Source organism: Aulonocara stuartgranti (assembly GCF_965226115.1).
Source record: "Aulonocara stuartgranti genome assembly, chromosome: 15".
In the NCBI taxonomy this organism is placed as follows: domain Eukaryota; kingdom Metazoa; phylum Chordata; class Actinopteri; order Cichliformes; family Cichlidae; genus Aulonocara; species Aulonocara stuartgranti.
In genome coordinates, this window is record NC_138951.1 from 3,293,257 (window position 1) to 3,313,784 (window position 20,528).

Below are 20,528 nucleotides of genomic sequence, written 5' to 3' on the forward strand. Positions count from 1 at the left end.
GCAGCTGCTCATAATTTAGTATAACCTCATAATCTGATGTTGGTTCCAAGTGTGCTGCTGATCTGCAGATTGCAACATGAATGAAAACTATACAAAGCACACGCCAGCCAAACAGAAACCCAATTACTCTTACCTTTAATCTAAATGTTTATAGAAAGAAAGGTTTGATTCCACGGTCCAAAAACATGCACGATGGGTTAATCTGTGTCTTTAAAGTTGCTGTTTGTATATGAATGGTTGGACTTGATTGGACCTGTGCAGAGTGTGCAGCTGTGATAGGCTCCAGCCACCATTATGGCCCTGCATGGACTGATGAGCCAAAACATTATTCCCACTCCTCAGTGAATCTTTGCTTATCCTTATATGCTTTATTGCATTTTGTCAAAAAAAAAAAAACACACCAAACTCTGGCCACCGATTACGGATATTACTGATGTGGTAAACTGTTAAAGCAAGGAGTCATGTCTTATGATCATATTTAAGTATGAAGTGAAACTGCTGGAACAGAAGACAAAAAAAGAAGGCCAGATCAGATAATCCATTCTGACTCACAACAACAGAAGACAAAACATATTCAAAAGGGTTATGACACTGTGCATGACGAGCTGGACTACTGCGCTGCTGGATTTGTCAAATTCTTTGTGAGATACTATAAGTGCATAATTAAGCATTTCTCTGATGCTGTCCAGTTTTAAGTTATATTTCCTGTGCTTACAGTGGAAGAGAGAAATCTCCTACTAAATCAGTCATGTTCAATCTCGAGATTTATATAGCACCAAATCACAACAACAGTCACCTCAAGGTGGGGTAGATTGTAAAGTGAAAACCCAACAATAATAGGGAGAAAACCCCAACTATCAGATGACCCCCTATGAACAAGCACTTGGCAACAGTGGGAAAGAAAAACTCCCTTTTGACAGGAAGAAACCATGCACAGGGAGGGGCAACCATCTGCCACGACCGATAAAATTGAATTGAATTGAAATTGAATGTCCTGCTGACTGAACTGCAGTCTCAGCTGGATCTCTCCAAGTTGATATCTTTATGGTTGAAATTCAAGAAATACCTATCATGCTGTCAGTGAGAAATCTCGCTGCCTCGCAGACATTTGGCCGAAGGCTGGGGCAAGACAAGACACAGATGGATGGTAAGTACAGAATCTTGATTAGAATCTGATAAACCATATTTCACAGCGCGCTAGCACACCAGCTCACGGGTAAACAAAACACCTTACATGGAACCTCAGCGATAACTGCTAGTAGAACTCCTTTGTTCTTATTGAGAGTAATGCTATGAATGTGACTCATAGGTTTTTATTTCTGAAGATGGCTGTTGACGGTCTCACGCTTCATAAATGAGTCTTGGCATGAGTGCAGGGACCCATCAGGTATTTCTTGATATGAGGCCAACAGCAGTCAAGTCTGTCCTCACTTGAGCCTCCAGGCCATTGGATAGCATAACAGAAATAGTGCGTGTGCAGGACGCGCGTGCTCAAAGAGAAAGTTCGAGAAGGGAGAGGAGAAACGCCACAATAGGGCGGAGGTGGTGGAGTAACGTAAGGAAAAGAGGCGCGCGCTGGGTGGGTTTGTGTGAGAAAGTCGAATCAGGAGGAGCTCTCGGCGCAAAGGCCGAAACAAAATGTCCCAAAGTTGCGAGCGATTCGGTGTGTAAAATGTGATTATTACTGTAAAATATTCTCTGGATTGCCAGATAAGAAGCTACAAATACTCAGATGATGGATTTGGTGCTTGAAGAAATCTGACTGTGATTTTGCTGACTCTGTGTGTGTGTTTGTGCCTGAAGGCTGACATCTGGGTACCATGTTGATGATTCTGGTCAGCAGAAATGTGCATGTTGAGAAGATGTCACATTCCCACAGCTCTTATCCTAGCAATGGCATAACTATTGACATAACAATTGGAACAGTGTGACTGTGCGATTGTTTGTGGCTGCAGATGTTTTTAATGACAGAAATAAAATACAAATAGATTGATCAAAGTTAATATTTGCTCAGACTATTTCTCACCAACTACACGGCGGACGCGTTTTCTATGGTTTTCCTAAACATTTTCTTTTCAGATGGACAAGTTTGAATACAAAGCTGTGAGTTTCCACTTTCAAAACTGTAAATCACGTTACAACCCTAAACATCTTATTATACAGCTTATTTTGGTGCAACCTTGTGCCCATATTGAACTGTCTCTTTTTTCAAAAGGGCTGCTCTCCATGTAATCAGAGACATCCCAGCCACTTCTCTGACACCGGCTCACAGTACACATGTCACACGAGTTTAAAAAGCTCTCTTTTAAGCTCGTGCAGAAGAAGGCCCCCTCCTGCGTGCCCAGCTTCGTGGGGGAAATGTGGCCACAAGCACCGCTAGTGAGGTGGCGTTGTATCCTCTTCGCTAGAAAGCGCTGGGCAGAGGCCTGCAGTCACAGACAGTCTGTCGCGGAGCAGTTGATGGGAAATCACGATTTGGAGTAAAACCGCGTCCTCGGAGAACAGGGTGTCAGCAGGGATTGTGGTTCGTGTCCTGGGCCCCACAGAACCACGGGGTCACCGCAGAGACCCCGCTTTCCAGTGGATGACAGGGCTCAGGCCCCACTGGCCTCTCTGTAGATATCCAGTTAGTAATCTGCCAGCCCTGACCAGGACCCAGTCAAATGACGCTGCCCGCCCAAAGAGCCGACGGCGCTTCGCCCTGCGACATGCCGACCAGAGTAAATCCAGCCCAGCTGGCTGCTCTTGGGAAAAGAAGGAAAAAGGGGTGGAAAGAGGCATGGAAGTAGGGGAAGGGTGGAGGGAGGACTGGATAGAGAGAAGAGCAATTTAGAAGGGTGGTCAGAAGACAGAAAGCAGTGTGGTCGATGGTGGTCATTCAACAGCTGTGGCTGGGGACGATTCTCTCTTCTGGGAGAATCTGACCCAGAGGAACAAAGGCTTTGTGGTTGTGTTGAGTGTTTAACTAGAGGACAGGAAATGCAGACTTTTTTTTTACAGTGGGAAGAAAACTCAAAAGCCGCTCAGTGGAAGGTTTTGGTCGTTTACAGCATAACCATGTCGTCAAGCATCATAACAGCACCCACCTCAAAACAGAAATGACAACTTTCAGATGCTATAATTGCTCCAACCTATATTCAAAGGATTCCTCGGCTACAGTAAGCCTGAAATCTATTGTTTGACAATTAGTCATTAGAGTTTCCGTTATTTTCACAAACGCTCTTTTCACTTGAACAGTGATTTTTTCCCCCTTTTTGTCCTCGAGTGATTCGGGTTTTTTAAGCGCTTATACAAACTTAGTGGGTCGTGACTGCACAAGTCCTCCTAACCACTGGCCGACACCTCACCATGGAGACACAGTCAAGCAAAACGTTTATTTATCTTTACGCTCCAGCCACACCCTCGCTGTCTGCATATTAAAGTCTGCTGCTTCTCTTTCTCTTTTCATTCAGTCACTTCATCACTTGCTCATAACATCGCTTCTTTCATTCTCGGCTCTTTGTTTTCTGTTTCCTCTCCTTCCTGTCCTTCAGCTAGATTAACCTCTTCTTGATCATTTTTTTCCTCATACGTCGAGTTCCCCCTCTCCTTCTTCCTTCTTTCTATTTCTTAGATAAACTCTTCCTCCTCTCTACTCCCCTCTGTCCCACTGTCAGTGTAATTCCACTGGTGTCAGACCTCCCAGGTAGGCTCCTACACAGGTAGATAGCTGCTGTGGTGGGGAAGCTTCTGTGCTGTCGGCTTCCTGACGCCTGACCTGCCCCCCCCCTCCCCTCCCTCAAACACACACACACACACACCCTCACACTCATACACATGCACACCTTGCCTCAGGGGGGTCAGTGTCATTGTTGACATTGGACACATGCTCGTTGTGGTGCAATATTAAATCTTCTCATTTGATTTGGACTGTAATTATGTCGTAAAAACAAACTGGCTGTGAAGCCATGGCCCGCCAGTGTGATCTACTTTCATCAAGTGCAGACTGGCTTAATTACAGAGTGCGCCATACACCCATCTTTCACTGGGCAGCTTTTCCTGCAGCTTCTTTAAGCCATCACATTCTTTTATTGTGCGTTAATCACAAGGCAATTTGGCCGTTTGCAATGGCTGAGGGTAGATTTTAACACTGGTCTGTACACATCCTGTGGATTCTGGGGGAAAAAAAGTCAAGAGTTAAGCAGATGTACATGGTAATGGAATACGATGCCTCTTCTATTTCTGCGGTGCACTTAATGATATGGTTTTCATCCCACAAAGGTATTCAAATTCTCTGGTGAGAATAAAGGGGCTTTTTTTCCTGGTCTTTGTACACTTCAAATTGACTGTGTGAAGTCAGACAGATAAGTAAACTTAACAATAAATGAGTAAATCTCATCAAAAGAAATCACACTGATGTGTGAACGCCTTTAAATAAACCGTGGCTCTTTTATCTCGTGCATTATCTTAGGACGGAGCCATAAAACACACAAAATAATACACGTGTATTATCTATGAATTTTATGGGCAAATTATTTCCACATAGGGCTTCAGCTCTTTATCTGGTCTTTACAGCCACGCAACTGAAATACATGTTTGTTTAGGCCCACATTTGCCAAATGGTTAAGTCGAACCAGATTTCACCTTCACATCAATGCACACAGCAGGATGCCAGATGCCCAATCACAGCATATGGTAACAAAGTGTGAATTTTTGGGGGGGGTTGTAATTCATGGAGTATATTTTGAAGCAATGCTCATGCTCTGATACAACAAATATTCCAGCCAAATAAATACACTGGCTGCTTGCGGAGTCTGTCAGAAACAACAGGAGTGTTTCCAGTTAAGAGGACAAAGTGGACATCAGAGCCTGCGAAACCTCCACGCACCACTTTCAACCAGGAGAAATGTGGTTTGAGTCTCTTGTGAGACCATTTGTTTGGTTTTCACTCACAGTTTGCTCAAATTTAGGCACCAAAACTCTTCGACCCCCTGAGGTCAGTTAATCTTAAAATGTAACCATAGGTTACAACAAACTGCCTCCACACACAACCTGCACATTTGTTGATTTACAGGGGAAGAGTTTGAGCAGCGTAAGAGACGTAAAATGCAACAAGTCCAGTGTAAGCGACTGGCATGGCTGTGTTTGGTTCTACACAGATGCACACATGGCTTTGCAGATATTCGTCTAGACACGAGTGTTACAACTTGTAACCAGGGTGTAAAATCCACAAATGTACGGCAGCCCCGAGAGAGAAAAAACAAAACTTACTGCAAGTTAAGAAAACAAGAGGAAATAGAAACATGTTGGAAAAAACATGCAAATGATCACAGCTGGTCCGTTGCATTATTGTCTCCAAAAAAATCTTGTGTTACATTTTGTGTGCTTTTGCAGGATTTTTCTATTTGCTCTTGTTTTCATTTAGTTGCAGTGCCTTTCGGGTCACCATACACGTGCTCAAATTTGATCTCAGTAATGTGTGTATGAAAACCTATAAATAAAGCACCTTAAAATTCTTCCTTATGTTTTCGTTTACGGTGGCACAGTTGGTAGGACTGTTGCGTCACAGCAAGAAGGTCCTGGCTTTGAATCCACCATCTGGGCGCAGACTTCCTGTGTAGAGTTTCCATGTTCTTGCCGTGTCAGTGTGGATTCTCTTTGGGTTCTCTGGCTCCCTTCCACAGTCCAATGCAGGCGTTTAGTGGGTTTACGTTACCTGGAGATTCTAGGTGTGAATGGTTGTCGGTCTCTCTGTGTTAGCCCTGTGACAGACTGGCCACCTGTCCAGTGTGTACCCCACCTCTTGCCCCGTGGTAGTTGGGATGGGTTTCAGTCCGATCCTGGATTGGATAATTGGAAGAGAAGGTATGGATAGACCATTCAGTTAAAAGAGGTATCCTACAGTGGATTGTATAAATGTACACATTTAATGGATTTACTAACCAGATGATGAACAGCCTCAGATGTCTTAAAAATAAGTAAGTATTTAAACAATAAGTTTATTGTTCACAGTGTGGCAGGGGATATGACTTGTCAATATGAAGGCTGTGAAACTGATAATATAGGGTTCATGATCCATTCTTCAAGATTTACAACACAGCATTTCCTGGTGTAAAATACAATGAAGTCAAAACATTGTACCCACCGTCTCTGCAAAGCCACTCAGTGGGCTGGTTTGGACCCACTGACAAACTGGCTCTGGTCCCAATTTAACTCATGAAACCATCACTCAGAAAAATAATACACCAATACAGCAAATACATGCTACAGTCATGTCAGTGGGTACTGATAAGCCATAGAATATGGACACGGCAGGGTTCATGTTAGCGATGAGTGAGTGAGGGAGGGATAAAGGATGGATCTGTCTGGGGACTCACCCTTTTATGTCTTAATAGATGAAAAAGAAAGACTGAAAGCTGAAGGGTCACAAAGGGAAAATCCCCTTGTTTTTGTCCCTCTCTGCCGGCCTTTTAAGATGGGTTCATCAGCGTTGTGACAGGTATGTGAAGTGGACATCTTACTAGAGGTAATTGCCATTTCTCTCCTGTGGGTCATTGTTTGTCCCTACGCCCAACAAGACCATTACAGAAAGAGGATTTTAGATTGTTACAGCAGCAGAGCTTCGGATCAAGGCTCTGCAATTCTGTCGTTCTCTCGTGAATAAGAACCACAAAGATAAAAAAAGTCAAAATCTTCCAAGCAGATCCATTAGCAATGTGCTGCGCTGTACATAAACACAGTAAACACTCCCCACTGATGCGGTTCTTAGAACAGACTGCTGTGGCTTCACTGCAGAAACTATTACGGTGCCACCGAGGAGTCATAAAGGTGATTAACAGCCGCCTCTAATTAAAGATCAATGGAGAGTCTTTCCGAGCCGATTTGTTATGTGAATTAGAATGGTGTCCATTAATGTTGTCAGGCAATATCACTGTAAGACTGGGTATTGATGTGCCCTTGCTTGAGAAATAGCACAGTCTAAACTGTAGCTCATGACATTAGGATTTGCTCATTAATGTCCTTTATTCGTAGCACGGCGAACTGCGAGCAGCCTCCTAGATGAGTTTACAAATGCATAGGATACGAGTCATCAGAAGACTGATAAGCAGCATACATCTTTCTGCTGGGTTTTAGGTAGTTGTATGCAGTCGCATTGAAGTTTATAAGCTAATCTGGTGTGGGCTGAAGTGCACCATTAAGTGCACATAATGCACAATTCTAATAAATCTGCTTGTTCAAGCTCAAAAGCTTTGAACCATCGGTTCAAGTGTTATGAGCATCTAATTCTAGGGGTGTTGTAGAAAATGGTTAGACGAGATGCTTTTAGCATTTGCCCCATTAAACAGCTTCCGTCATTATTGGATATGTGAATCCCCAATGGCCTTCACATGTTTCTGCTGAAATTTGTGAGTGGACTACAAACCATAAATTTAGAAATCTTAAGTGTCAGTTTAAGTAATGTCTTTTGCCATGTCAACTCATTTAGATGAGTGTACTGAAAAAGGGTGAAAAAAAAAAAGAACCCATAGAGAGCACCGTATTAGTGAATCAGATCTTTATTGGGCAACATTAAAGTTGGCCTTCAGAGTGTCCTGTGTTTGCTCACCCCCCTGCTCAAAACTGGAGCTGTAGTGAGTGACTGTGCCTGGGGGATACTTGCCAGTAAGCAATATGTAGCCCAAATAAGGGTTTTCAGACCAAAACCTATCAAGGTCTGATGACAGAGGGTCACTGAAGTCCTCATTGAAACCTTCAGCATCAGGATAAGACTCAAAGCCTTGCATTTCAGTTTCAGATTCTGAGTTGCCATGCTCAAAGGCCCTCTCCACACGAGACAGTTCGCCTTTCTGGAACACAGGGGGAAGAGGGTCTGGTGCTCCCACATAGAAAGGTGGAAATTTGTCAGATTGAGGGTTGGGAGGCATAACTGCCCAGCTGAAGTCTGAGCACAAAAGTTAAAGGAGGGATGTTGAGTATTATGGCAAGCTTGTATTAAGAGTTTATTTCTACATGTCTGTACTAGTTACCGTGATTTAAGCCCAGCTGAAAACTCGGTTGTGTCGAGTCTGCGTGGGAGTCACTACTGCGTCCCGAGTATGCAGACGCAGGATAAGCATCAGAGCTGTGAGAGCTGCCTGCTGATCCACTCGCAGCACTACTTTCAGGGTGATCTGAATTTGGGACAACCCAAGAATCAGATGACACGGGCGCAAACACAGCAGAAGGTACTTCCCAATCAGAATCAGCAGGAGATTTAAAGTAACCACTGCTGGAGGAGACGTCAGGATCCGTACCTGCACAGCAAGAGAAGTCATTAGTACAACTTTAAAGCAGACTTAACATTTAGAATTAGAAATGCTGAGACTTGTTGAATTTTACCTCTCTTCACAGAGTAGCTGTAACTATCGCCACTCAGCATGACAAGCAGCAAAGCCCTGTCGACATAGAAAAAATATTAACTACAGCAACTTGGCAACAACTAAGACCCCTCAGAAAATATAACCACTCACTTACCCTAAGGAAAGCCAAACACCCATCATGTTGAACGAGCTTCTTAATAGCCACTGCTGCCCTGTCAAAGCTTTATAAATGCTACAAATGACCTGCCCTGACCAATCACAGCATAACAAGTTAACCACGCACAGCTGCACAGATAAAGGCGGAGCCCTCAACCTGAAATTTAAGCTGGTCCAGTTGCAATGATTTTGTTCAGTGCTACAGTACGTGCAAAACGTTTTCTTTACATACAGTTTTGTGCCTCACTGCGTGTTGGCCCAGTGATTTTGATTGGTCACTTGTTTTATCATGGTTAACGTGCACCAGTAATTCAGCAGCATGTCCATACTGTAATGAGACGGACACCTATCTAACTGAATTCCTCAGAGTCTTGGGTTGTTAAAGATAAATAACATTTTAAAACACAAGAAAGATGTCCTATGCTGGTGGAGCTAAAGTGCCAAAAGGCCCGTCACACGGCTCCCTCGTAAAATATTAGATTTCCGAAAGATTTTTACAGCAAACAAATCATCGGCGCCAACCAAAAACTGGGGTGCAGCAATTTGTTTTCTTGTCACAAAACTTTAACTGGAAGAACATATCCTGTGGAAATTGATAAACAGCGCAACTATATGAGAAAGCTCAATGCATTTGATAGAGCACATCCCTTCATTAAGATCTTATTCCTCCATACCCAGCTTGAGACTGTGCCAAATGTGCCGCGGTTCTGCATTGTGACAATTTCCGGCTCTTCAGATGTGTATTTCCTGGCTTTCTAATCAGAATGTTATTTTGTATCTCAAAAGGGGCTCCATTCAGCCCAACATTAACAACCCTCGTCTGAGATAATGTGGATGCTTCGGGCCATAGGCCACCAGCTGCATCCACTTGTCAGTCTTTGGTACAGATGCCCTGTCTGTCTGCTGTGCGAATGAAACTCATGGACTAAATTGGCACTTATTGTGCAGAATCATTTTATGTACGCATTTTAATGTGCCTCATCCAATTCCTTAACACGGTTTAATTTTATCTGCTGACAGCTATCTCGGATTTTAAACTGATTTAAATAGAAGGCTCCTGTCCCGCTTGTAATTTATGTCTTTGAGTGGCCAGTGGAGGCCACGTAGAAACGTTATGGATCTTTGGATTAAGCTCAAATACTCTCAGGCAATTTAGTCAAATCTGCTGTATTTTCTGTGCATCATATTAGTTTCTCATACAAATCAAATGAAGAGAACTCAATTATGATGGATCAATAATTCAGCATTCTCAATTATGCTTTAATTGTAAGAAGCAATATCATCCAATCTTATTGTGTGGATAGGTGTTGTTGCTCTGCAGAGCTTTAGCTGATTGTTTGTATGAGATTAGGGCTGTGTATCAAGGAAAAGATCAGGCAATGTCACAGAGCCTTAGATAGCCGGCAAGTGATGCGCATAGACACACTCCCGCAGACACTCGGATACACTCCCAAATACACACAGACTCTTAATGACATGAACACATAACATAAAGCCAAATGCTGCCACTAAAATTTGCATGGTGCTCAGTAATGCATTAGTGAACATCACTTGGCAATCTGTTCATACGGGCTTAATTGGATTTTAATACCGCCTCTGATCTTGTTTTCTAATTAACGGCGGTGGCTGGCAACCAAGCAGAACCATGCACCCAGCAACACCTTTGATCCCGGCCATATGGAGTTCCTCCAAGCACGCCGGGGATGTAAAAATCCCTCACCTAGACGTGGGCGAACAACAGGCCCCCGTATCAAAATGGATGGGGTGAGGAAAATGAAGGAGGGTGGAGAATGGAGGAGTGGGGCGAGAGGGTGCTGAGGGCGGTGGGGGCCAGCTCGGCGGCGGTGGGGGGCGGGCAGTGGCATGTGTCATCCACACATCCTGGCGGCATTGTTATTGATTAATTTCGCTCACGATCGGTTGTGATCACAGATACATAAAACATGAGAGGGGGGACTAAATGCCTGTACACCTTATCATCCCCGCTGCCATTCGACACCCCTTCCTTGCTACAGGGAAATGTCAATAGCTTTTCTAATCTGTTTACTTCTCCCCTTGTGGCCACTGCTTTATGCTTTTGATGAAGGGCTGCCAAAAATGTGTCCTTTTTTTACCCTTGCTTTTCCTGTTTTGGCAGACAAAGTGTGGGTATTAAACTTTACATCTGCGTAGTCACCTCAGCTGTCACGTCTTCTATTTTGCTATTTATCAGGAGATCACTTATAGGTCCTGTGTCGTTTTAAAAGTGCCGGACTCGTGGTTTTTCTTTACGTCATCAGCCTGACAGAACGCAGGCAAAAGCCAACCTGGATCCTTGGCAGAAAGGGGACAAAAATCCAACAAATAGCCAAAATATAAAGCACGCCACATAAACCATGTCAGAAATTGCACCACAACAGCAAAAGCAGACAAGAAAGAGAGATGCCGTGATCTTGACCCTACCGGTATTATCATCTAATCACTATCATCTGTATTGCATGTTTTATGTTAGTGTAATTGAAAGAGCACAAATTCCTTTGTGAATTCTAACGAAAAAAAGCAATTATATCCCTTGGAAACTGCTGGATATTTGACATGTGTGAAACAGTAACTGCAAGTAACATCATAACAACACTGCAGGGAAAATGAGCTTTTTCAATCATCTATTGAAGAAAAATTTCAATGTTATTCTGCAGACAGAATTAGACCCCTTCCCTCAGAAGCTAGAATTGCCTCTTTAGCAGAAATCACTCATTCCTCATCAGCTTGCTGAAAATTTTGACCACTCTTACATTCAAAATTCCTTCGGTTGTGAGATTCATGAAAGTTTTCTTGGATGTACTACCTATTTCAAATCCTCCCACAACATTATGATGGTATTAAATCTGGGCTCAGGCAATGCCATTCCATAACCTTTCATTCCTTCTTTTTGAGGTATTCTGTGGTGGATTTGCTTGTTTGCTTAGGATCGCGATCCCATTGAAACGTCGTCTTCCATTTCAGCTTCGCTTTTCGGACAGATGGCCTCAAAGTAACTTCGAGCCCCTCTCGCATGATGCAGAAAGCGTAGCCGAATCAGTGCCTGCGTGCAGACCTGTCCTCGAGGCAGTGAAGCAACCCCAAACCAGAACATTTTTGGAGTGCAAAGACATTTTCCATTTCATTTAAATTTGGGCAAACTCTTTGTGTAGACATTCAGCAGAGGTTGTCAATAGATGCACTTTGACACTAGTAGTTGCAAAAGTTACCCGCACGTCCTGGAGAGGTTTTGAGTCTGCTTTTAGGTTGAAATTACTGTGCAGGCCAGTCTTGGAATTACTGGCAGTCATTTAAAAAATCTTCACCACTTGGAGATGATTTTCCTTACCGTGGACTGATTTATTCCCAAAAAAAACCTGGAGATCTTTTAAAATCCCCTGCCAGACTCATGGGCATCCACAACCTCCCCCCCCCCCCTCTCCCCCGAGAAGCTTTAGAGAGCTCTTTAGATCTTGGCGTGTTGACACCACACACTTCAATAACAAAGAGAACAGCAGACCCAAGACGTCTGAGGTTGAACTAGCTCCCTAAGAAAGCTGTACCGTTGGCTCCGGAGCTGGAAACCCTGATAATTTTATGAATTTGAATGTGTGATAAAAGCAGGGGTGCTTGTGACATGTGATGTTTCGGTTTTGTCTATTCTTTCATATTATTATGAAAATAACAAAAAATGCCAACAATCTGTAATTTGTTTGAGGATCTCATCTGTAGACATGTTTGTTTCTTTTTAAAGAGATTAAGACTTTCCTGAAAAACTGACATGGGATGTACAAACATGTGTTTTTTCACATGACAGATTGGATCTTTGTAATCATTTTATCAATAGCATCTCAGTAAAACATGCGCTGCACTTTTATGTAGAGGATTTTGACTCTTGTGTGCAGGATACATATAAAGTGGGCAAATTAACTTAGCAACAGGCTACTAGCCAAGCGTATTTAATGATCACCAATATACCAAAACAGCCAAAACATTAAATACAAACCTATAACAGAATAGCCTAAATACAGTAGTACAGCTTGATAAAATGAAATAAATATCATAAAATGGAGCAAATGTCAAACATTACAAATCTAGAAAAAAGACAATAAAGGTAAAAAGAACATTTATACAGTTATTCATATAAAAAAATAGCAAAAAGATCCATCCATCCATTTTCTTCCTCTTATCCAATTCAAGGTCTCAGGGGGGATGGAGCCTATCCCAGTTGCCACAGGGCAAGTGGCACGATGCACCCTGGAGAGGTTCTCAGTCTGTCACACAGCTCACACAGAGAGACAGAAAACCATTTACGCTCCCACTCAAACCTGCAGCCAAATTCGATTCACCGGTGTTCACCTAAATTCATGTCTTTGGACTGGTGGAAGAAGCCAGGGTACCCTGAAAAAGCCCACGCAAGCACGGACTGAGCTTACGAGCGCCACAAAGAGAGACCCCGACGGGCTGGTGGATTTCAGCTGAGGACCTTCTTGCTGTGACGCGATGGTGCTAACCACCGCGCTGCTCTAATGAAGTGACAACAAAGTCAGATAGCGCAGTAAATTCACCAAAGCAGAATAAAAGAGGCTTGCTAAATGTTGTAAAAAAAACAACAAAACAGGCACAGCAGATGTCAGATGACGTTCAAGTGGCTTAAGAATATCAGCGTTAAGTGTTGTGACATTGCAGGGTTGAATTAAACTCTTAACATGAGAGAAGAGATGAGTCTCTGCTACACAGATGTGTTGCAATGTAAAGACCTAGAGGGCGAAGTATGGGAGATTTCCTGCATCTGTCCAATACGGCAGCAGAGCTGAATCAGTCTGTCAGGGTCAGTGCTCTGCTGACTGTCCAGTAGGTGGTGCAGGGGGTGGTCAGGATTATCCTGCACTCACTTATAATCACCCCCATCCTGATCAGTTTATTCAGACACACTATTCACACTATACACCTTTAGGATAATTTGTCGATGTACAAGTTCATCCAGTAGGGCTACAGCTGTGATAAGACGACTGAGAAAAGTGCTCCCATGGTGCTGCAGGTTGTATAATTGTGGTAACTAAGGGAATATTTGGGAAGCTGGCTGCAGAGAAGTTTGGCCTCTCAATGCTGGGAAAGTGAGGATTTTAAGCCTGACCCTAAGCAAACCTTGCCTGATTAAGAACAGGCAAAATCTATCTTCTTACACTTATCTATCATTTATCAGGTCTCTAATCTGCCACAGGACGACATTTCACACTCACCTGCACACAATAAAGTAAAATAAAGTAAAATTTTTGTTTTGTTTTTTTTAGTAGGAATATCAGAGGGCGTAAAAACTCGTCTGACTGGTAGGAGAGGCCACCAGTATTTAGTTTCTATGGGTTATTATAGATTTGACATCAAGTGTGAGTAATGATAATACATAAGACAATATGGCAACCAGCCATGCGTGGTGATGCTGGTTAGTTCAGCAAGCTGCCATTTTACTGCTGTCTGACAGAAAGAAGCTAATTAACTATGCATATTAATTAAAAACCTGAGATCTATAACAGGTGATTGACAACCGGAGGTGGGGTAGGGGGGTGTTTTTAAAGGGTGTCATTTTTTCCCCCAAACTAGCAGAGTGTTTTTTGTAAGTTAAGATAAGATAAGATAAGATAACCTTTATTAGTCCCACACGTGGGAAATTTGTTTTGTCACAGCAGGAAGTGGACAGTGCAAAAGTTATGACGCAAAAATTAGAATACAATAAGAATAAATACAGTACACAACTGTACAGAATAGAATAAAATAATATACTATATACAGTAGAATAAAATAGAATAAAAATATACAATAAGATAAAAATAGAATACGAATGCTATATACAACTGAGTAAAAATACAACGATGCCAGAAAAGATTATTGCACTTAGTGTTATTGCACATGTGTGGATGTGTGTGTTTGTTCAGTTAAAGTCTTTGTTGTGGAGTCTGACAGCAGTGGGGAGGAAAGACCTGCGAAATCTCTCCGTCCCACACCGTGGGTGCCGCAGTCTCCCACTGAAGGAGCTGCTCAGTGCTGTCACAGTCTGCTGCATGGGGTGGGAGACGTTGTCCAACAGGGATGACAGCTTAGCCGCCGTTCTCCTGTCACTCACCACCTCCACTGGGTCCAGAGGGCATCCTAGAACAGAGCTGGCCCTTCGGATCAGTTTAGATTAACACACCCAGTTTGAAACAATATCATTAGACTAAGGATCGTGATTCTTGGATACGTGTTGATCATAGCAGCAGCAGCAGCAGCTCTGATCGAAGACTGTTTAAATCCACACAGGCGCTCGTGCTGCTGTTTGGCAAATCGCTCAGACACTCTGACATCAAATGGCCTTCTGCAACAATGGCAAAGAAGAGGGAAGGCCTGAAAGTCCCTGCCAGTGATTTCACCTAAATAATGATGCCTTTTACATGGTGCTTGTTTGTCCTTCACAGGGTAATTATTTGAACAATGTGTATATATTCTTTTAAAGAGGGCTGTGACATATTGTGCCCTGGATAATGACTAGAAATGCATTAAGACTAAAGTGGGGTTTCTAATGAAGATGGTTGACAAGGTCTGAAGGCCTTCTCTTTCTCTTTATATGGCACTCTTTCTTTCTTTATGAAAAGAGAAATCCTTGCCCTCCCTAAATTATCAAATTGTCCTTCGACCTTAGCGTATCACAAAGTTTCTCATCTTTTTATCAAAGATGCTTTCGAGCGCACTGAATGTTGCCTTTGCTTAAGTGCTGCATTTGATTTAAAAGTCCTTTCTTTTAAAACGTAATGGATGGCAGAAGTGGAAAGTGGTCGCAAGCAATCATATGCTAATGTCTACCTCGTGCTAGCGCTGCTGTACGTGTGCCACCTCCAAGTGAGAAAAAGTCAATAGAGAAAGCGACCGCAAGCTCTGAATGTCTCACACACTAGAAATTCATCATTAGCCAATTTTTTTTAAACAATATTGTCTTTTAATCACTTCCACGCATTCTCCAGCATCTTTTCATGTCACAACGGTGAGTATTACCACTGTACCGTTTTCATCTTCTGCCACAACGCATTGTATTTTCTCCAATCCTCCAACTTTAAAAGGCCATGTTTCCTTAAATTAATGGACATAGAAACTTGTGGTACATTTTTTAATACATGGCCGAATAAAGTTTTATATACAAAACGTACAATGTTCACAAGGCCCATTGTGTCGTCTCCAGATGTACGGCATGTGTCCATATGATACCCAAACTCATCCCGTACTTTTGCAGGCTTGTCTGGAGTCACTGCACCCGCTGTTGTTGTGATGCTACCTACCTGCAAGTCGTGAATCCATTTCCCCGAGCTGCAGAATTAAAGCATTTTTTGACACCCTGGCCACACCCTGCATATTGATTGCCTGAGAACTGGGATCTATATAGGTTTGAAATCTCAAAAACATAAAGATTTGTTTCACTCACTGGGCCCACGTCCTCATTTTAGGTTTGACAGCATTCCCCATTTGGGGATGGCGGCTCCCGTGCCTCGCTGATCCCCATGTAAGAAGTTAAAGAAAAGGGGGGGAGCGTGGGGCACGTAAACGAGAACGAACAGCTTGCAGAACTGGGGGAACCTATATAGATGAGGACCGGAAGGAGCGTGTTTGGAGGCGTGGTCCCGCTCCTGAAATTCAGATACTGTATCTCCAATTGTGCAATTGTGCTTTTGTTTATAGCTTTTGTTGCCAAAAAAAGAAGAAAAATCTTGTTATGGAATGTAGCAGAGGTTAGAGTGAACTTGAAGCCAGCATTTACTCAGTGGATTAAAGATTTGCTAAAAACTAGCTGGTCTTTGGGACAGTGGCAGTGGGGAAGGGCTTGTGGAAACTGATAGTGGCTGAGAGGAAGCTGTCTTTTTGCAATTTTAAGGTTGTGCACGTTCCAGAAATGTATCCAATTGGCATCATCTCATCAAAAACATATTTTAAAGGATAATAATTAAATTAAAAAACTTTTTATGCCTTGAGAAATAAACGACTTGGTGTTAAGACTCTGATTAAGCTACATAACACAACACAGATGTTGGGAGGTAGGTCAGGACTTGGAGGAGGATCCGTACATGGTCAGGATAAGTTAGGCGACGTGGGTGGAGCCAATTGGAATGAATTAAGCGAGGAAGAGCGGAGGGATGTAAAGGATAGCCTAACAGCCTGAACACCCTGCAATGCAGGCAGATGAGTGAACACAGATCTTCCTTACTAAACTTAACATAAGCTGCCAGTTCTCCTGACACGACGCACAGACCTGTCAAAAGGGTTTTTTAATGTGATATCAGTGAAGGTGTTTAATTTAGCTGACAAGAACAAAGGAGACTGTTGATGGGATTAATCAAAAGCTCAAAAAATGGGCACGCTGCATGGATGTGAGATTTTGTATTTAAATATATTAAAAGGTACAGTTGCATATGTTAGGCTATAGTTGCCATTAGAATAAGTCCCTAAAATCATCTGAGTTATGCGACTATGACTTTTTTCTCCCCCTTATATCGTCCGACAGTATTTGATTGATCTTTAGAAAGGGACTGAAACTGAGGTCTGGATACAGTGCTGTTGTCAACTCAGAGATCAAGGTAGTTCAGGTATAAAATACCTGAGGCTGCACTTAAAAATACACGGAATTAAAGTTGCCGCTTTGAGCCGACTTGCCCCCGCAAAAGCAGAGCTCAGTTTGTAAATCAAGATGATAATATAACCATAACATGATAATTGTGGGATAGTGAGATGAAACGGGAGCAGATTTAAAGTGATCCCAGGCTTAATCACAGACAGTAAAAGACAGATGAAAACACCCACATGGGATCACCTTTAAATTTCTGCTGAAGATAAATGTAGTGTACTCTGCAGTGTTTTCTGTGTATAGTACATATGCATTCTGCAAATACTCCCGTGTGTCTGAGTCAAAGTCATGACCTAATTATGGGTTTCACAGGATGGACAAAAAAATAAAAAATCCCTTCCCTCTTCCTCTCACACACTCACAAGCTACAACGTCCGCAGTAGTGCACACACCCATTGTACTTAGCCCAGAGAGATTTGGCACAGATACAATAACCAAAAGGCAAGTCATATCAGCAATGCAAACTGTCCCTCAGGTCAAAAGTGATCAACATCAGTGAAATACCGCGGTGAGGCACAGACAAGCAGTTGGATTCACTGGAACGAGACACCCTGCTCAATCATCGTTATGAAACAGAGGGTCATAAACAAGCATTCAAGCGTAATTTTGATTTATGCCATCTGCCTTTTATTAGACCGTTAGTGTCAAGCTGGAATTTCATGTTCCGTCCCCATCCGTCCTCCTGTTAGGAACCTCGTGCAGCCAGGAGGAGGGGAAAAAAGCAAAGTTTTAGTGAAGCTGCAAAGTGAGCACTGCACAATGGTATCGGCAGTCTTGTGCGAGCACCGCACAGGTTGTCTCCCATACCAGAGGAAGGAATTTCTAAAGAACATGGTCAAGTCAGAAACCCTTTTGTCGCATGGCAATTCACTCCTTTTCTGCCTGCCGTCAAAGAGGAGATTAAGTTGTCAAAATGCATGTCCTGGTCCAGACTGGTCTGTTGAGTGGATATTCTCTAGTCTGATCTCTGCCACTGCTAATAGACAGAGCTCAAAGGGGAGCAGCGAGAACAGGGGAGGGAGAGGGGTAAGAAGGCTTTAGGATCACTTTACCTGGATTCGGCAGTGTGGCGCTGGTGGATTAGTGCCCGGGGCTTCATGGCACGCTAGTCTGCAAACACCCTATAACACTCTATGACAGGTAAAAAGCACACACACACACACGCAGGCTAATTTAGAGCACAAGCACAGCAAGCTGACACACAGTTAATGGCTCATTTTGCACTTAGGGTCACTTCCAAACGCACCTATGCGCCGTATCCTTGCACGTGTGCAAACATACCAAGATCCTAAAACATGAAAAAAGGAGAAAAACACCAGCAGTCTCTAAAGCTTCACTCTAACTCAGCCTTACACAGCATCATCCAAGATAAAACAACTACTCTTAATTTCAGCAGCTTATAAAACTTATTTCTGGCTTCGGTACAGTTGGGATGCCTCACATAAACTTTCTTCGACATCCTAGAAGCTCTGAGAAGTCTGTTCCCGGTCTGATACCACTGTGTAAGGTCACTCACTCATCCAGAACTGCAAAACCATAACCCATAAAGGAGAAAATACAGGTTGTTCTTGGCAGGGAGGAAAGAAACCCGCCACAGCTTCCATCCCTCTCTGCCGCCTCTGCCTGCTCTCCCCCCCAGTCACTACCTGATGACTTCTCCATCCGTTTTAATTGGTAATTATTTTGCGGGGTTTAATGCCTTTATTCAGACTGTCAGTGTGGAGTCAGGAGAGGAGGATTAGGTGCCCCAGGGGGACGAGACACTGGCACGGCCAGGACAGCTCATTTTTACACGGGCAGGGGAGGAGGACAGCTCATCTTTGATCCGGTTGGGGCTTCGCAGGCCAGAGGGGTGACAGCTGCACTTTCTTTAGCCCACATTTGAATTTGAATTCTATCTTAGGATGCAGCGCGCCGCGGACTTGGCAGGGCAGTGGGGTAATCTGCTCGGCACAAACGCCCGGGCCTTTTCTTCCTGTGTGCCCTCGCAGAGATTGGAGTAATTAAAGTTAAATGGAATGCATTAAAAACTCACTTGTGCCGAGGCTGTGGCGGCCGTGCCAACAGTGAATGGGCTGGGGCTGTCCTTTTACGCTGCTCTAATCCTGCGGAATATATGTGTGCCCCGTGACTTTGATGCTACGCTACCAAAGCATCGGAAACGGCTACCAGTGGAGCTACAACTGACTGCTGGCTTTCACCTCAGAAGAACATCTTGGAAAGCAAATTCAGCTGGATTCTGACATTGGCAGGAGGTTGGATGGAATCAGCTCAGGGAGGCTATTAGCACTTTCCAGACATGTCACTTTCAAATTGCTACGCTTTGATGTATGGTCTATTTAAATACCCACACGCTGCCTTTCTCCTGACCTGTGGTAATATTTAGAGTGAATCCTGACTAGCTGTCCATAAGTAGCACATAAAGCACTCGTGCTGTCAGTTGTTTCAGAAAAGGTTGGCCTGTACATGCAGAACAGCGTTCGGTGCCAAAGAAAATTGCCGGCTTCACACATACAACTTTGTTGAAGAGATGGGCAACTCCCAGGTTTCAGCCATTTTAACGTGGACAGTAATTGGGGCAAACGACAAACCTGCTCCCAAAGCCGCAGTGAGCCAGACCTGCTCTACCAGGTAGATGTCAAAAGACTTGAGGCATCAGACATGAAGATAATTGTTGCCGCCTTTCATTTCAGAGGAATGTGGACAGAGACGGGGGGGCAGGCAACAAAACTATCATCATCATCTTTTCCTGGCTTTGTGTGGGATCCTTGAGCCCTTTTAAAGGCAGAAGATAGGACACGGGGAAACATAGGGGTGTGGGAGGAGGGGGAAATGGGAGAGGTGATTTTTTTGGGGGGTGTGGGGGAATGCAGAATAGAGCGAGTAGCAAAGATGCCAATCGATGCACGGGGAAAATTCTTGCACACTCACTCGTTAACTTTGCGGTTAACGAGGCATCGAAAGCTAATTAACAAACACATGAATCAACAAGTCAGTAGTTCAGTTGGTGACTGGGTTAACTAATGCTGCAGACCACACAAAGAACTCCCTGGCCAGGAAAAAAAAGTCAGAGGAATGGATTGTGCCAGCAAACATTCATTACATGGATGTTTCCCAGGTTTCACAATGAATGCCTGAACCCACAAGTATTCGCCAGTTTGTCTGATAACACCGAGTGCTACACCAAATATTTCCTGTTAAGCCCATCAAGGGACCAAGGGGTATGAACATGATGGCTACCTAGTTTTGACATTAATATCTGACATTTCATGTAGGATCATTACTTTTTTGATACCAGACAATAGTTTGTCCAAAACACGCCAAACACAGCAAGCCAAAACTTGCACAGAGCCAAATTTTGTGCATTGGAAATTCTTGGAAGGGCAGAAATT

At 43.4% G+C, this 20,528-nt stretch overlaps 1 protein-coding gene across 1 annotated transcript; it reads right to left on the reverse strand.

Moving 5' to 3' along the window:
- Window positions 1–7,517: 7,517 nt before the first annotated feature.
- On the reverse strand, window positions 7,518–8,552 carry LOC309689839 (uncharacterized protein). Its single transcript, XM_082506502.1, has 4 exons — window positions 8,494–8,552; window positions 8,359–8,414; window positions 8,007–8,273; window positions 7,518–7,921 (listed from the first exon to the last, which is right to left on the reverse strand). The coding sequence occupies exons 1-4, from the start codon at window positions 8,517–8,519 to the stop codon at window positions 7,536–7,538; spliced, it is 735 nt and encodes a 244-aa protein (XP_082362628.1). The 5' UTR covers window positions 8,520–8,552; the 3' UTR covers window positions 7,518–7,535.
- Between the last annotated feature and the right edge of the window lie 11,976 nt (window positions 8,553–20,528).

Bases quoted from the DNA above. Each gene is read 5' to 3' on its own strand.
- LOC309689839 (XM_082506502.1), bottom strand. From the start codon at position 8,519: ATGATGGGTGTTTGGCTTTCCTTAGG. The intron at 8,274-8,358 runs GTAAAATTCAAC...CTTGCTGTGCAG, and splicing joins CAGCTACTCTGTGAAGAGAG to GTACGGATCCTGACGTCTCC. The intron at 7,922-8,006 runs GTAACTAGTACA...TTTTGTGCTCAG, and splicing joins TCAGCTGGGCTTAAATCACG to ACTTCAGCTGGGCAGTTATG.